The sequence below is a fragment of the Meleagris gallopavo genome, chromosome Z (assembly GCF_000146605.3).
Source record: "Meleagris gallopavo isolate NT-WF06-2002-E0010 breed Aviagen turkey brand Nicholas breeding stock chromosome Z, Turkey_5.1, whole genome shotgun sequence".
In the NCBI taxonomy this organism is placed as follows: Eukaryota; Metazoa; Chordata; class Aves; order Galliformes; family Phasianidae; genus Meleagris; species Meleagris gallopavo.
The window spans coordinates 15,373,102-15,390,959 of NC_015041.2; the positions used below are offsets into that span (position 1 = coordinate 15,373,102).

Consider the following 17,858-nt stretch of genomic DNA (forward strand, 5'->3'; position numbering starts at 1 on the left):
AATTACACCTTCAAGTAATGGAACACAAAGGGTGAAGGATGAGGTACACAGTGCGATCAATGTGATCACAGTGATAGTTTGCATGATCTCCTCAAAGTCTGCGTAGCTATGGCCATAGCTGGCTTAGTGAATATAATCCAGCTGCTTTGATTGATGCCTTACTAGAGTCATAAATGCTGGTGTTGGAAATAATCTGAGCCCTCCTGAACTGGTACTGCTATAACCACTATGTCATTCTTTCGTAAATGCCGTTCTGTAAATGGCACTCTGTTTTAGAGAATCAAGCTTTTAGGGAGTGGCGCTTTCTCTTTCCTGGAAGATGGATATATTTAGAATAATGGACAACAGGCACGTAATCCTGGTTTCAGGTCTTAAAAAAAAATAGCTGTGTTGTATTCTGTTTAGCATCAGAAGTTCTCTGATCTCCAGGTATCTATAGAAATTTGAGATTTCATCCACACTTTGCAGCTTCACAGAATCCCAGGAGGGCTGAGGTAGGAGGCACCTTGGGGCTCATCTGCTCCAATCCCAAGCAGACAAACCCAGAGCAGGGTGCCCTGGCCCATGTCCAGGTGGCTTTTGTGCATCTCCAGAAATAGAGAGTCCACAGCCTCTATGGAACAACCTATAAACTAATTTTAGACTGAGGCGTTCCTTAGGTTAAAGAAGTTGCAGAGTACCTATTTTCAAACAAAATTCATTGTGATCAATTAGTCTCCTTAAAGAGAAAAAGGTGTGTGAGTAAGTTTTTCCAGAATATAAAAATAATGGATTGCTTTTAGTGGTTAAACGACTTATTTTAAAGTTAAAGCAATAGAATCCAGATAATGGTTACAAGAAATGCAAAAGAAAACTTTTCATTTATAACATGGCAGTATGTATATAAGTACAATAAATCATACAAATATTGTTACATGCATAAAAAAATTATTTAGGATTTAATGAGAGAAGTAATCTATAAACAAGACAATTTATGCTACCCATCAAAGCGGCTCTTTGTATAATGTTTTATGTTTGATGTGCTCCTGTATGCTGCAATTAATTTATTTACTAGCTGGACAATGTTCTTGAATCTTTTTCAGGGTTCAGCTGATCCCTTAAACAGTGCATTCCACCTGACCTACAACATGGTATTGAACTTGCTTCGAGTAGAAGAAATTAACCCTGAATACATGTTAGAGAAGTCATTCTATCAGTTTCAACATTACAGAGCTATTCCAGGAGTGGTAGAAAGTAAGTATTCTTGTATGTTATTCTCAGTTACGAAACGTAGCATAAAAACTACTGTGGCAGCGATGTTGGGCATTTGAACTCCATTGTCCTTGTGTGAACCTGTGAGTTCTTGTTTTCCCTATCAGCAGTTGCCAGTGCACTGTTTGCTATTTTGTTACAATTTCAGGAAGAGTAATTTCCTCTCCTTGTTAAGATCTATGCTGACCTGCACTGATAAGGAGGGCGTTCTCCTGAGATTTGGACAAAAACGGTTACTCCCATTGGTAACCTCTAGGACAGGAAGAGGGAAAATAATTCAGAAATTCTTGCAGCTTGCAAGAGGGACAGAGAGGATAAGTTTTATTTCTTAGTGATATGTAGAATTTAGCTAAAATAATTTTAAGTCTCATTGCAGTCACTAAGGCATGCTGTATTCAGAGTAGTAGTGTGTGTGGGGGGGAAGTTAAGTTGAAACACAAAATTAAGACAGGATTAAGACTTTATTTGCACTCCATTTAGTTAACTAAATTTTCAGCCGTGATCTTTTAACAGTGTGTTTTCATGAGCCAAAGTCAGTTTCCAAAGATCTCAGCCAATATTTGGGAATGAGAAAATTTAACCCAAAATTAAGAAGACAAGATATGGCTTCCTTTGCCACCCATATGTAAGCAGCTCATCTGTTTGACTGTTAATAGAATATCAAAAGACAGAGTGCACTTGCGCAGTGTATGTGTGGGATTGATAAACAAGTTCAGTTTTGTCCTGATTCTCTTTGCAGAGTTTCTTACAGTTTGCAAGTGCAGTATTTAGGGCAGTAGTAGTCAAACATAGTATGTGTTTCCTGAGAATCTGCCTGTTCCAATTGGCATGCCTAAATCTTCATGCTGGCATTCCAGCATTACTACTGAAATAAAGAAATGGAGCTGAAGTACTTTTTCTGTGTGTTTTTTCACGTTTTTTGCTTAGGCACCATGGCATTTAGAATTTTTTAAATCATTTCAGCTGCAATCTAGAATACAATGCAGAGAAATGTTTTTTTAGGTCGAGGTGCAAATCATGTCACCAGTATGAATTGCTAGCTTTTTTAATTTAAAAAAATAAAAGCTTGGCAGCTAAAAATAGAGAGCACTTCCCTGAATTGTGTCTTAGGCTCGATTGAAGTGGGATTTTTGAGTCACTCGTGCGTATTCAAATAGCATGCAAGAAGGTAAATTTGTAGAGAATGTCCATCTTTATAGTAAGTTCTTTGTTTATATTGACTTGTGTTTCCAGTGTGAGAGAAGGAAGCATGTTCCTTAAAATAAGAACTGCTTTGCTTAAATAAGATGTGAAAACACTTGAGGAAGAAAAGCAGGGAATTCAGAACAGTATGCATGTAAAGCAGAACACTGATTCTCATGAGGGAAGTCATTAGAAGATGTCTTTGTGCAAATATTTTTTTGTAGGAAAAGGTCAGAGAGCCCTGGCATGCGGTGATTCCCCTCTTACAAATCATTGCACAGTTTTATGGGACTTCTCTGCAACCCTGTCAGTGATTCCTGGACAATTGGTGGCCCAGGCTTCTCTGTTCTCAGGCTTGTTTACAAAATGTGCTATGCTTTGTTTGGGTTTTAAAAATAAACAAATAAATGATGTTAAGTACTGTATTTAATTTACTATAAATAAAATTTATTGGACACGTTTAGATATTTCCAGTTTTTCAGAGAATGGATTATTGCACACAGAAAATAAGTCTTGAAAATACTGGTTTTGTAGGTGTGAAAGAGAAACATCGACTTCTAAGCTTATGAAATGATTCATGTCCATGACATTTTACTTTTTATTATAGAGGTGAATAAATTGGAAGAACAGTATAACAAAATAGTAATTCCCAATGAAGAAAATGTGGTCATATACTATAAAATCCGACAGCAGCTTGCAAAACTGGGTAAAGAGATTGAAGAATATATTCACAAGCCCAAGTATTGCTTGCCCTTTCTACAGCCAGGAAGACTGGTAAAGGTAAATGGAGATTTTTTTGTTGTTCTTTGGTTTTATTTTGTCTTCCTGTGGTTGCAGTGTTCGTTTGTCTTCTTTAGTTTACTTTTTAATTTTAGTTAAAAAGTTATGTGCTTCCTACTAACAATTTTTACTTTCGTTACATATCTTTCTGTTAAACAGTCAGCAATGAAAGAAAAATAAATGCTATTTTGATGGTGAATAGTAGTCCATATGACTGCTGTTGTAATAACGAAAGTAAGAAAATACACTCTCACTGTGATGTGGCTATACAGAGGTTGTGTTACAATGTCTTCTGTTACTTTCAGGTGAAAAATGAAGATGATGACTTTGGATGGGGAGTGGTTGTTAATTTCTCAAAGAAATCCAATGTTAAGGTAAAAAAGTGTGTGAGAAAAACATCTATCTTACTGTTTTAACTTTCTGAAAATAAGATGGATTTCCTGTTTTCTTTATGGTTTTCAAAGACAAAAACTTTAGCCTTTCACCTCAAATTTAGATAAAATTCAGGACTTACCAAAGTGGATGTTCAAGGAAAAAAATTACGGCAGTTAGGACAAACACTCAATCCTAGGCTAAAATATTTGATATATTTATGGAGGAGATTCTCATTTATATGAGGTAACTGACTCAAAAGCACTTTTGAAAATGCAAAATTTCGAGATATTTAGTTTCTTTCTGAGGTGTCCCCAGCATTGGTATCCTAAATGCTGTGTTATTTAATCTCAAAAAATTTTTAGAAGCTGTGAGAGGTGAGAGCAGAGGGAGGCTGACATCCAGCACCATGTAGAAGGTTACGTTAAAACCAGGAATCGTATCTCCAGTCCTAAGCTAGTAGCTGAGATGTGAGATTGTTTATACCCTTATTGCTGTAGGTTAAGGGTTGGAAAGTTAAAATACAAACAAAGCAGAAGAATAGAAACGGATTTGGGGAAATGTGCAACAAAATACGGAATGCAGTAATGAAGCCAGATTTGTTTTTTCCTTCCCAAAGTCCTTTTTTATAGTTGGTCTCTGCATAACCCCAGAGACCATATTTTGGTTTCCCTTTAAGAATTGTTTTGATGAGCTGCTCTACTGACTAAACTGAAAACTAAGTTTAAAGTATATTTTTATGTGGTGGTGTTTTTGCTGTAATTTTGGCAGTAGAGCTTTGGCATTAATTACTAGTGCTAAACCTGAAGTCAGGCTCTAGTGGTACCTCTATTTTGTGGCACCTTTTGCTCCTTTTCCAATATATATATTCATTAAAGGGGAAATGAGAAAAATATGTGCATGCAGAACTTGCTAGAAGAGATTTTATTTTGTATTTCCATCTTCCTTTTTGAAATTGGAAAAATAGGTTCTTTCTGCTGTTGCTTCAACTGTGCTTCTGGGCTGCTTTTTTCACAGAACCACATGAGCAGTAAAATACACTTCCCTGACTCCAGCCTTTTATGTAAAATTACCAACTTATGTGTTACTGAAGGTATTTCTACCAGCGTTGTGTCTGCTTACATATTTTGCCTTCCCTATCTGGCCTGCCTCGTTGTTGTGCAAAGCCATTAGGTTTGAACATTAGCTTTGAAATTACAGCATCTTCTGAAGATGATGGCTCTGGCTCCAGGTCTAGTTTTTAGTTGAGTTTAATCAAGTCACTCTAGCAGCTGGCTTGAATTTTTCTTCTGAATCGTATGGAAAGAATGACAGTAGGTGCTGAAAATTATGGAATTGCCTTAAAATTATGTAAATTTAAAATCAGTGTGGAAAAAATGGTTACTATGAGCAGAGGCATAATAAATGAGCACTTGCAGAAGCTGTTAGTTTCTTATTTCTTATTTTCATGTCTCTGTCTTTGCATCTGTCCTAGGATACAGATACATATCCCCATTCCTCTTTAATGTCATTTTTTACTTAATGAATATTTGCAGTATGTAATTATTATGCTGTATCTTTAAACTTTCCTCTGTCTTTAAACCATTACACTTCTTTGATTTGCTTTCACAAATAATGTTGAATTTGATGTTGTTAGTTTTTCTTTAGTAGCATCGTAGTTTCTAATGTATCTTTTATTTTTCTAGTGAGGAGTAAGTATAATTTGGGGTTACAGTATGTCTATCATTAGTCATTATCAGTTATGGTCAGAGTTAATTACATTTTGTTGTTTTTTCTAGCATGATTTCAAGATGCAGCATTCCACAGAATTGCAAATGACACTTTATTCTGAACTGCAGTGTGTGCAAAAACAAAGTATTCGGTTAAGAATTTATTATAAGTTTATTTCTTCTATTTTGTGCCAGCAGCATGCTTGTTTTATTGTTACACTGGGTATACTCCATATTGTCTTCTGTTGCTTAATTGTAGACATCAATTTTTTGTCCGTTAATTGTTCTTGTTATTGAAATTTGAGATGGCATAATTTAGTTTTTCTTGTGTAGATTTTATAGTTCTTGCATATTGAATTTCTGTATTTACCTGTGGATGTTTCTGTGTAATGGTTATAATGTTTGGAGTATAATTGGTGGAGAGTATATCAGTGTTTAGAGTATATGTGGTGTAATATTTAGAGTTCTCAGTCAGTCACTGAATTTTTTGGAAATCTCATCTTACTGAACCAGGAATCTGAATTTGTTATCTGTGACAAATATATTGATTCAGAGGTCAAGCCTGTTGTCTAGTGTTGCTTTGTTTCCAGGCAGATGATGTAATAGATGCTTAAGAACAAGTCCCTGGGATGCATCACATCATGCAGTGCTCTATGAAAGAGGGCATTCCAACTTGGCATGACAGGGATTTCTGTGACTAACAAGTTTTTGTTGACACAGTGTGTCCTAGTTTTATTTTTGCTCTTACACATAAAGATGTGGGTATTCATTTTCAAGTTTTTGGTACCCAAGACATTGTAGCTGTGGAAAAGGAAATGTCTTCTAGCAGTCTAGATTACATTGTGTCTGGACAGCATTGTCTGAATCCATTGGTGTACCTAAGCTTAGAGTGCAGTATTAACAGTAAATGTTTGTGACTCTTACACTCCTCCTTTTTTAGTGCAGTGAACATCAGTATAGTCACAAACACTCATTTTCTAGACATCCCCAGTTCTAGCATTTTGTGTAGTGTGTAAGTGCTTATATTGCTTCAGTCTCTTTTCCAAGCCAGTGTTGTGCTTTCCATGGCTATGGCTGAATAAATACTGTTTCCATTCTATGTGGACATTACTTTCAAATAGCAGTTCAGAGAACAGCAGTATTCTGTTGGTGTTGTGCATGGCTGCTGTGAGTCCTTTTTGCATATGTAGGACACAGTTCAGACAAAAGTTTCTCCCCAGCAAGTAAATGGATTTTTATTATGAAATAACCTAGGCTGTAGAAAAGACTAACTCTGTTTTTCTGTTTTGTTTATCATGATGGTTTCCTGTAAATTTCTGGAAGTCCTTTAAAAATGTTGGATGCCTCCATCCTTCTTTGCATGCACTTGAAAGCCAAACCATGTGTTGCATAGCACCCAGTAACATCAAACTTAGTAAATAAAAGATTTTATGAAGACCTCTCCCCCAAACCTGCAATTGGAAGGGGAAAAACTTGTGTATATAAATTCAAAACACAGTCCTATCTTCGATTTTAGGCCTGTAATTTTGTTCTACTCGAAGTCATAAAAAAATTTGCTGGTAGGAAGTGTTCGTTTGAACAACCTTGCTGTGTATCAGTCCAGTCAAATAACCTGACATATGTGTTTTTGCCTTTAAAGCAGTATGTAATAAAGGTTACAGCTTTGCAAGCAGTGCTTTTTAACGGCTGCATCTACATGTTTGTGTTCTTTAAGTAGATGTCAAATGACAAGTGTGCAATTTGGGATGTATAAATTCTTGGTCTGCAAGATACAATTTTGTCTGCTGCAGATAAAATATATTATGCTGGAAGGATTTTTATTTTATGCTTACTGTGGGGAAAAACTTGAACTTGCAAACCTGTGGATGAAACAGACACCCACAACTTTCTTTTTTTCTTTTTAAAGACAAAACTAGCAAGTTCAGTATTACCAGATATTTTTTGCATTACAATTCAAAAAATGTTGGCTTACTAGGAAAGTGTAACATCTAGAAAAAAAAAGGCAGACACACTTAAAGCTGCTGTTACACTACAGGTCACATTGGAAAGTGTGGGTTGGGAGAAAGGAATTTTGGGGGGGATGTATTTTTCTGTGTGATGGATCTTGTAAATCAATACATTCAGTAGTTTTCAGAACGAGTGTACTGCATCACTGAAGTGATGCTCTGCGAAGAGAGATGAGCCGCTGCTCATCTCATACCTTTAATACTGAATGAAATCATGCTTCTTCCTTCCGTTCTCATTGTTATTTTAAAATAACTGATGTGGATCTGTTTTCTGTGCCCTCAACAGCCTAATTCTGGTGAGTTGGACCCATTGTATGTAGTTGAAGTGCTCCTGCACTGCAGCAAAGAGAGTCTGAAAAATTCTGCTACTGAGGCTGCAAAGCCAGCAAGACCTGATGAGAAAGGAGAGATGCAGGTTTGTTATAAGTATTTATTCTCACTAGTTTCTTGTAATTGCTCTGCAAGATTCTGTTTCTGAAGCATTTGAAAACTGTAGAAGGGAGATTGATTCATGAAGAGGAGCTGTGTGCCTTTTTCAAGTGGTTGCTGATAACACTTAAGAGGAAACTGTGTTTCAGCAGTGAACAAATTACTTGAGTCTATTTGTTACCATGTCAAGGACTGCTTTGAAACTTAGTTCTTGTCCCCTTAAGTTTTTGAAATCAGCGTAGGAAAGACCATAGCTGCTATGCGAACATAGTTACTAAAATCACCTGTGTGTGTTACCTTCAAACAGTTAAGTGTCTGTAAGCTGTTTTCTCTCCGATATTTGTGCAGGATTTTGGGGCTAATGTGCCTTTCTTAAATGAAATTTGAGAATTTAGTTAGATTGTAGGTAATCTTTGAGTAGTCAATTTTAGCGGTGATATTTGGCAGATTCTTTCTTTAAAAGTCTTTTCAGTTGTGAATCTGAAAACTGAGGAAGAGATCTTCTTTTAATTTATATTCTTCCTCTTTTTACCCCTTTCAAACTCTTTCAGATTTGCAAGTCTATCTCAATCAAAAATAAAGTTTTTGTGAAAAAGTTTGCATTACATGAAGTTTTCAATTTTAGCACCCTGTATCAAAACAAGCTATTACAGATCAAATACAATTATTCAGTTTGTTTAGAGTTTTTTTTTCACAATTCTGTTTTAAGCTGCTGATGGCTTCTTCGTGGTTTTGATGCTAATGAATACATATTTTCTTATTTATTATTTTCTGCTAATATTTCTAGTTGTATTTGTGACAGTAATTTGTCTATTTTGGATCACAAGAGGTATCCCAATAGAAAAAAGGCAAGAAAAAAGAGTGTCAAAAGTGTCTAGAGATCATCATCTTGTAAAAGCTAAATATGTACATAAAGACTTCATAATGCAGGATAGTTTGTTGAATTATTCTGTGTATTTCAGTGAAATATAGTTAAGAAATACGATTCAATCTAATCTTATTGATATATATACTGAATGAGAGTACATATTCAGTAGTTATATCTACTTCTTGCTGCACCGGAATACAAGCAATAGGAAAACTGATTTATTTATTTTTTCTTCTTGAGCCTCTGTCCAGATTGAATGGAATACAGAATTTTCCCATTTGGTCAGACTGGCTTATTGGTGCTTTACCTCGTTATTCATATTTGCTGCTTCCTCCTACTCCTTTATCCATTGCTGTGTCCTTCTTTACTCAGTTTCCCTTTTCCTTTGTGAAGTTTTACAAGGCAGAAGTGATAATACATATTTTACTGACTGGATACTGCACTCTGTTTGGAAGGTTGTTCCTGTTCTGGTACATCTCCTCTCGGCCATCAGCAGTGTCAGACTTTACATACCGAAAGACCTGAGGCCTATTGACAACAGGCAAAGTGTGCTGAAATCTATACAGGTAAGTTTCTCAAAAGCCATGAAAGCTGTTTGATTAGAGGGGCACACTTGAACAAAGGACAACTAGTTTTAAACAAATCTGTCTAAATTTTGAGTCACATCAGGAGTCATTTTAAAAGGCATTGGAAACTGGGAATGTATGTCAGTTCTATCCCTTTTCAGACTGACTTGAAATATCTCATACCAAACTTCCACCTCCTCCTTTCACATCCCTCTAACTGTGTCAGATTATTTTTAAAATTGTATTTTGTTGTGCTGTTACAATATTAAAAGAAAATTTATCTTGTCTTCTTTTTTTTCTTTTGTTTACATTCAAGGAAGTACAGAAGCGATTTCCTGATGGGATACCACTGTTAGATCCCATTGATGACATGGGTATCAAAGATCAAGGACTGAAAAAAGTCATCCAGAAAGTAGAAGCATTTGAGCATAGGATGTATTCGCATCCTCTTCATAATGATCCCAATTTAGAAACTATATATAAACTTTGTGAAAGAAAAGCACAGGTAAAATATAAAACAAGAGGCTATTTCCTGTATATCTGTATCTACTTGAAGTGAGGCTTAACTGCTTTTCTTTTTCTTCTCAAAGCACAGTTCTACCATAATTAAAGTGAGAAATACTGAATCTCATTAACAAACTGGCAGGGGCTGTGCCATGTCCTTCACTGATAAAGATGAAAATTGAATCTGAAAAGAAAGCTTTTTGGAAACACTCACTAAAGATTGAAAGGTTACAGAGGTGCCACTAAAGTTCTGTTCAGTCAGTAGGCATGGCACACCACAGCATGCCCACAGATAATTAAAACTTCTCATTCATAATAAGCTTGTGCAGAGCTAAGGAGAGGTGATGGGGCTTACTAGCTTGTAGAGAGTACCTTATGCTGCTTTTTCCTGACTCCCGGCTTGGAAGCAGTATACTTATTTTGTATAGAGTTGCACCCTGCTAAACTGAAAGCAGCTGCATGTAAAAATAATTTATTTGTTTCTGTCCTGCTCCAGAGAACAAATTCTCTAGGATTCTCTTCATGGGAGTGAGTTTATTTAGTGAGTTTATTTCTGTCATGAAAAGCACGAGGTTGTATGTGTTAAGACCTAGTGGACCAAGCAGACTTCCACAGGGGTGTCTGTGCTGTGCATGCTGCCATTAGGATGATGATATTTTGTGATGCGATAAACTGGAGAGGTTGTAATTACACTAACTAATGCATTTGGCTTGTATTCAATGAAAGAGTTGGTAATGGGTGTAGTATTGGTCTTAGATGAAGTGTCAGCTCACAACCAGAGATTTCGTCTGTGATTTTTTTATTTTTTTCCTTCTGGATAAATAGCTAAATTTCCCAAACATGCTGGAGTTCTCTACGGGTGAATGGAGCCAATACAGCTTTTTGGTGTTTTTCACTTTACTTATAACTTTCATCTTCTTAATAGAATTATTGTAGTCAGTTTCAATTGCTGTGTCTGTATACTGTAGTGCTGAGGCTTCCACACATATTGAATGTCTCTAGACAGTGGCGTCTGTTAGCAAAGCGACACTTAATTCTCTCCTCCTGACACACCCCTAGATTGCCATGGATATTAAAGCAGCAAAGCGAGAACTGAAAAGGGCCAGAACTGTCTTACAAATGGATGAACTCAAATGCCGCAAGCGTGTTTTGAGAAGGCTGGGGTTTGCCACATCTTCCGATGTCATTGAGATGAAAGGACGTGTTGCCTGTGAAATCAGCAGGTAATTGTTTCTGTGCCAAGTGTTCGTCATGCAGGCACGCTTTGCTGGCCTCACAGAAAGTAGTGTGTCATGTTTGTGTTTTAATATTCTGGGACCATTGGGAGAAAGGTTCTTCTTAGGCTATGAGAGGTGCGGTTAAAAGGGAATGTATGAATTAAAGCAATAAAATGGCATCTGAAGAACAAAATACAGTATATGCCAAAAGTAAAAGGTGGATGTTAAAATGATGGAACAATGGCTAGTTTTTTACACAGCTTAGGCAATGGTATGTGTTGTTGTTTAATACTGTATATTACAGGAGAGGATTGTTTCTTAGCACAGAGCCACTCATGTTACACCCAAACATGGGTGTGTAACAGTGAGTGTCAGCAATGCCCAAGTCACTAACAGGTTTAGAATACAGCTTAATTGGTTCCATAGGGCAGCTGGAACAAATCTATAGGAGTGATGCATTTTACTGTAATGCATTTAACAGATATGTATACATTGAAACATATTGTAAAGATTCCATGGAAACTCATGAATTGGATTCTGTTTCAGGGTGTAACTCAAACACTGATAGAGCAGTGTATTTTTAGAAGTCAGAATGACTGTTGTAGTGCTTGCCTTATAGACTGTCTATACTATCTGCCCTGAAAAACTTGATAGTGAATGGGTGAGCTGCAGCAGCATTTTATCAACTCCTCACTTCCAGGACCCGTTCTCTGATGAGTTTCAATTTTTGTTGTTTTAAAAAAAACAAGTTATTTCTCCCATCTTATGCATCATCTGATAAATTCTAAATAGAGATGTACTCTTAATAAGAATTCGATGTTTTATCCAAGTAGTAGGTTTGGATTTTGTATTGGTCATGCATTTCCTTTTGGAATTTGGTATGGAATCTTTGTTCTTTGAGGAAGTTGAAGCAATTTTTTTCCTCTTCCCGGTATCTTGGAAATATCTGGCTGACTCTCTTTGAACAGCAGCAGTGCCAATTCGTGTCTCTCCCTTGTTATTTTCAATCTCTTGATGTTCTGTCTGATAAAGCTGTTAACCTAAACTGTTATGAACTATCAGGAGACATTACCTCTAGTCCAGTTAGAGCTTTTAGTTACTTTACATTAACATCTTGTTCATTGGCATCCCTCTCAAAAAGCCAATACATCAGTTTTTTGCGTTCCAGTAAGTAAGAAATTAAGAAGCTTTTGTTTTTAGCTATGCATAGTCACTTCACAAAGCAGTTAATAATACTTCATTTAAGAATGACAGTTGAGTCTTTTCACTAAGCGTTCTTCTCTTTGTTTTTATTTTAGTGCTGATGAACTTCTCCTGACCGAAATGATGTTTAATGGGCTCTTCAATGACTTATCTGCAGATCAGGCAACTGCGCTGCTAAGCTGTTTTGTCTTTCAGGAGAACGTGAGTTACTTCCTGAGCCTATGAATTCTAGACATTCTCATCTACCAACAGTACTGCTTTTAATTCAGTTCCAGAAATTGGTGGTAATAGTACAATCCATTGCATATTTTTATCCTTTCTTAAGTTGTTTCAACACGATCTGCCTTTAAGCACACAGATTTTGTCAATATCTGTATCTTAAGCTCTGGAGTGAGGTTATTTTTAATGGAGGCATGCCTGTGCTTTGTTATTTGGACAGTACCCTTGGCCTATTGACGAAAATGGCAGTGTCACATGGAATTGATACAAATGAAAAACAAGACCATAGACATTTAATACCTGATACCTTTGTTTTCCTGCCTGCAAGCTAGATAGAAGTTCACTGCATTTTCCCAATGTCACTAAAAAATAAACTTCCATATAAAATTTCACTGCAGGTGGCTAGCAAGGCTTAGCACTCAGGCTGACTCGAAAGGTAGCAGATACTACTAAATTATTCTTGTTGGTAGAAGGGATGCCAAAGTAAGCCATTGCTCATAAGCAACAGAAAATTAAAAGCTAGAATCCACTGCTGTGGTTCAGTTAGCAGTAGTACTCATGTCTGAACAGCTAGAACATAAAATGTAGCTGTAACCGTAAAGCTGTATTTTCTTAAATTACCACTAATGTTTGTTAAAAGCATTTCCTTTTTATATTCTTAACAAAAAGTTTGTAACAGCTCAAGTTTTTGCAGTTCAAAGTTGTGGAAGTTTCTGGAAGAAATTCTGTCACTGCTCAGAAAGCAAGTTACTTTTTTTGTACTTGTCATGTACAGGAAAGATTTGTTTTCTGATTTGGTTTGAAAAGGAGTTCACGGGGAATTCAGTAGATTAAGAGTGTTTGATAACAAGCTTGGGAAGTCACAGAAATCATTTAGGATGATGTTAGCACACATCGTAGCTTTTACTTTCGCATCTAATTTGGTTTAGAGGAAATACATGGGAGTGCATGAAGTTATTTCATACCTTCTTTTTCAGTCCAATGAAATGCCAAAACTGACAGAGCAGCTGGCAGGACCACTTCGACAAATGCAGGTAATGCCCTGGAGATCTGCCTGAGCTCAGGGTCAGTGAGATCTGGGCAAAGCATGTGTGTAGTAAGTGGTTTTGGATCATCACGTGGCTGGCACTAATTGCATGTGGTTTTACAGTGTGTTGTAATGACTTATCTAATTAGCTATGAACCTTATTGCTAATTTAAAGCATGCATTTTAGAAACTTTGTATAAGCTTGCTTACAACACTAACCTGTTAGTGCAAGTAGATTTAAATAATAATGTGATCTGTGGCTTATTTTCTGATACTAAGTAACTTTGTGCTGGAAAGGAAACCTTGACTTGAGTCCATTGCCTACTGATACGTATTTCTATTGGTTAAATACTTAGTCTGTTTAAGCTTGTAAATTTTAAATATTTTATTTTAAAGGAGTGTGCTAAAAGGATCGCCAGGGTATCAGCAGAAGCAAAACTGGAAATTGATGAAGAAAATTACTTAAATTCTTTCAGACCCAATCTCATGGATGTTGTATACACATGGGCAAATGGAGCTAGCTTTGCTCACATTTGCAAGATGACTGATGTCTTTGAAGGTATGTTGATCAGTTCTTCTTTAGGCTGATAACAGATACACAAAAATGGCTACATCTGAGTTCTCAATATCTTTATAGTAGGTCACTATCTGTTTAAACTCCTATGTATTCAAGTATCTGTGTGGTGAAAACGAAGTGGGAAAAAACTTTCTACAATATATATTAATTTACAGTTAGTTTACAGTTGCACTGCTAATCATTTAGAATCTGCCTCTTAAAAAAGGATATATCTCTGTTTTTTAAATCTTTCCATAAATCTCAAAAATCCTAAGCACTGCAAAAAGTAGTAATGCTTTGTTAGCTAGAGCAAAATACCATATTCCAAATGCTTGCTGTTAAGGAAAAAGTACCACTCTTGCACTTCTGCTCATTAGTTAATCTATTTATTTGCTTGTTAAGTTGAAAGTTCCTCCCACTATCTTAATGATGATAGAAGTGAGAGGTAATCACATCTGTTTAGGCTGTTTGTAAAATGTCAGATTACAGCTAATTTGTTCCTAAAATGGTAATGCTAGAAACTCTCTCTTCAGGAATCATAATTAGGACTTTACCTTATTTTTAAAGTAAAATGATTTAAACCCAATTTGCTTCCTAAAAAGAAAACGCATTCAATGAAGATCCTATCAGAATGAGAAACCTAATTTTTTCTTTGATGAATGGTGTTGAAAATCGTGAAGGATTAGAGGATTAATAATCATTATATTATAATTGTGTGTATAAGGACTGATACTGGAAATCCTTTATGAAGCTATTACCGTTAACTGCTGTCTTGCCTCCCTGAAGTTCCATTTTCGTGTTTGTATATGGTTGCAAATGGGGGGCCTTATTGCACAGACCCAGGAACTTCATGAGCCAGGGTACCTGTGAGCAACAGGAATCCTGGCAGTCTTGGATTCTGCATTCAGCGAACACCTCACATTGAAAGGAAGGTCTGAGAGGCTGCAAATGTATTTTGAGAAAGTGGAATATAGAAACAGCTGCAGTAGCTGGCTTACTTGTGTTTTCATGTTAGTTCTTGACTGCTCAGAATAATACATTGGGGCACCAGCATTTTCTTTGTTAATCATCTCTGTCAAGTCATTTTGGCATGCTCTCTGTTGACTGGAATAGTGCTAGCTTCTTCAGAATTAACTCATACAGATCTGTTTTGAGAAGTTCAGTTTGCATGGCAAGGGATGCATGAGATGCATGCCTTAATTTGCGGCTGGTTTTCTGTGCGTTGTCCAGAAGGATGGAAAGCACATCATACATCTTCTATCACTTTAAATTCAATCCCAGGAGAGTTTGCACTCATTATCCAAGTTGATGTAGTGATTTTAATGAAATGGAAACACTGTTAGGAGACATGGATCTGTTGGAGCATGTCCAGAGGAGGGCCACAGAACTGGTCCATGGAATGGAACCCTCTCCTGCAAGGGCAGGCAGAGAGCTGGGGCCGTTAGGCCTGGAGAAGAGAAGGCTGCAAGGTGGCTTGATAGCAGCCTTTCAGTATCTAAAGGGGAGCGACAGGAAAGAAAGGGACAGACTCTTAAGCAGGGTGTGTGGTGGCAGGACAAGGGAAGATGGTTTCAAGCTCAGAGGGTACATTTAAGGTTAGATATACAAAAAATCTCTTTTACACTGAGGGTGGTGAGGCACTGGAACAGGCTGCCTAGTGATGTGATGGATGCCCCATCCCTGGAGACTTTCAAGGGCAGGCTGGATAAGGCCCTGGACAACCAGATCTGGCTGTAGTGTCCCTGTTCTTTGCAGGGGAGTTGGACTAGATGGCTTTCAGAGAGGTCCCTTCCACCTCTAAGGATTCTATGAAAAGCGTAAATATTAATTAAATAAGTAAAAGTTCTTGCTTTGAGATTGTTACCATGTAGTATGGTGGATTATTAAAGGGTTCTCTGCCTTCCAGGTAACAAGCAATTATCAGTGATGAAGTCCTGCTATTTCAGGGAATTCCACCTTCACTGCTGTGCACTGATTTCAGTGAAGGGGCAGAAAATAGGCCAGCTGTTAAGAGTCTATTGGAAGACACCATGTTTGTGGTTTTTAAATTGGCTTTTCATGAACTCCCAAACCAACTAAAAGTGTTTTCTGGGAAGACTCTGCTCTTCACGGGTGAGAGTTTCATGTTCAGTGTTGTGCCACCACCCAGGCTAACAGGCACTTGCAGAACTTTCTATGCAGAAAGCTTGAGTTGATGTCTGCTATCATAAGCTATAGAAGAAGCCTTAAAGTTTGCCTTTTGTTATTTTATCAGTACTGATGGTCAAATTTCAGCTTCAGCTGCAGTCACCAGCAGTGTGAATGCTTGCATTTGTGGTGAGTAGATGGCTACAGCACAAGCCCAAGCGTGCCTGCCACAAGTAGGAGCAGTGGTAATGGGTTAATGAAAATGAGTTGTCATTAAATTGAAATGTGTGTGTTGGAAAGAAATGGAGATTAGAGAAGCTTTTTAAAGCAGTGGGGAAGATGGGTTAAAGTGAGCTAAGTACCCCTGTTAATCAGCTCCAGATTGACTTTTGTTTTGTGCAAGAAACTACAGACAATAGTCATTTATTCTCTAACAGCAGGGTTTTTTTTTTACACACACACACACACACACACACACACACACAAAAAGCCTGCAGCACCCCAATTAATGGTGCCTGTAGATGTCTGTTTTCTGGAAGGACAGTAAATGGAGATGAGAAGCAGCTCTGGGAAGCATGGCTCAAGGGAGATACCCATGATGTGCCTATGCCCAGTGGCTTCCATATGTTTTTCCACATCATGTCATTGCAGTGGGTTCTACAAACTGCTACTCTCACACAACCTATTTGTGCTGTAGAAACTGATGTCACACAGATTTTTTTTTAGAAGAGAAGCCTCGTTTTATTATCCCTAGGTTCTGACTTTCATGATAGCTTCTTAGTATGATTTTCTGCCTAGAAAGTTTTTTCACTAGATGTTATAGTAAGTCCAGGGCAAATATCCTGTTTTTCAGAAAAAGTATAGATATGATTACTTGAACAGTTATTTTGTGTACAGTAATTTGACTCTAGATACAAGATGACTCTGTTCCTTTCTGCCAGAGGGCATACTATATGTATGCTGGTAAACAAGCACTAGTACTGGGATTATAGCTTGTTGAGCTGAAGTAGGTTGAATGATTAAAACTTATTTTTGAGGAAAATCTTCTAATAATAAGCTAATGTGGATATCAGGTTACGGTGTAGAAATTATTTGTTTGGTGAAATGTTGGTTCCGGAGATGCAGAGTGATCTGTCATTCTTCTTATACAGGTAGCATAATTCGGTGTATGAGAAGGCTAGAAGAATTACTTCGGCAAATGTGTCAGGCAGCAAAAGCAATTGGAAACACAGAGCTGGAAAATAAGTTTGCAGAGGGTAGGTATTTCACTTCATGTATAAGAATTCTGCAAAATATAAGGCAAGCTTTGATGTTCTTTGTTCTGGGGCTTGGGAACTCTGTTGCCTTCAAGGTAAGGAGCATAGCAGAAGCAGCAATTGTTTCAGTTGTAGTGGTAGGTAATGTTTGTTGTTTTTTTTTTCCCCATAGGTATTACAAAAATCAAGAGAGATATTGTGTTTGCAGCAAGCCTTTACCTGTAACAAAGTTCATCAGCTTCACATACCATCTTGAGTCAAGACATTGTATTAATTGTATTTAAACCACAATAATTTCAACAAGGCATGTACAAACAGCAGTGTACATGATAAGTGTTACCACATTCATAATAAAAATTTACAGATTTACTACCTTTTGGTTTGTGTTTTTTTTTTTTTTTTAAAGCAAGAGCTTGAACCAACAGCAGTGTAAAGTTTAGATACACAGAACTGTAGTAAGTGTTACTTATATACAGGTAAAGTGAGCATCCAAGAGCAGCAGAAGTCCTTTAAAGGCATTTACTTATATTACATAATTAGACTGGTGAAATTCTTTTCCTTTCAGAGACCAACACAGTTGAAGTAA

General features: G+C 37.0%; 1 protein-coding gene across 1 annotated transcript; it reads left to right on the plus strand.

Annotated features, from left to right (window-relative positions):
* The first annotated feature begins 1,046 nt into the window (after positions 1-1,046).
* LOC100549854 (exosome RNA helicase MTR4) lies at positions 1,047-17,644 on the plus strand. The gene is made up of 12 exons (XM_010725419.3): positions 1,047-1,233; positions 3,041-3,213; positions 3,519-3,587; positions 7,587-7,715; positions 9,053-9,163; positions 9,480-9,668; positions 10,727-10,890; positions 12,183-12,288; positions 13,284-13,340; positions 13,730-13,892; positions 17,168-17,272; positions 17,445-17,644. The coding sequence occupies exons 1-12, from the start codon at positions 1,062-1,064 to the stop codon at positions 17,495-17,497; spliced, it is 1,491 nt and encodes a 496-aa protein (XP_010723721.1). The 5' UTR covers positions 1,047-1,061; the 3' UTR covers positions 17,498-17,644.
* Positions 17,645-17,858: the final 214 nt, after the last annotated feature.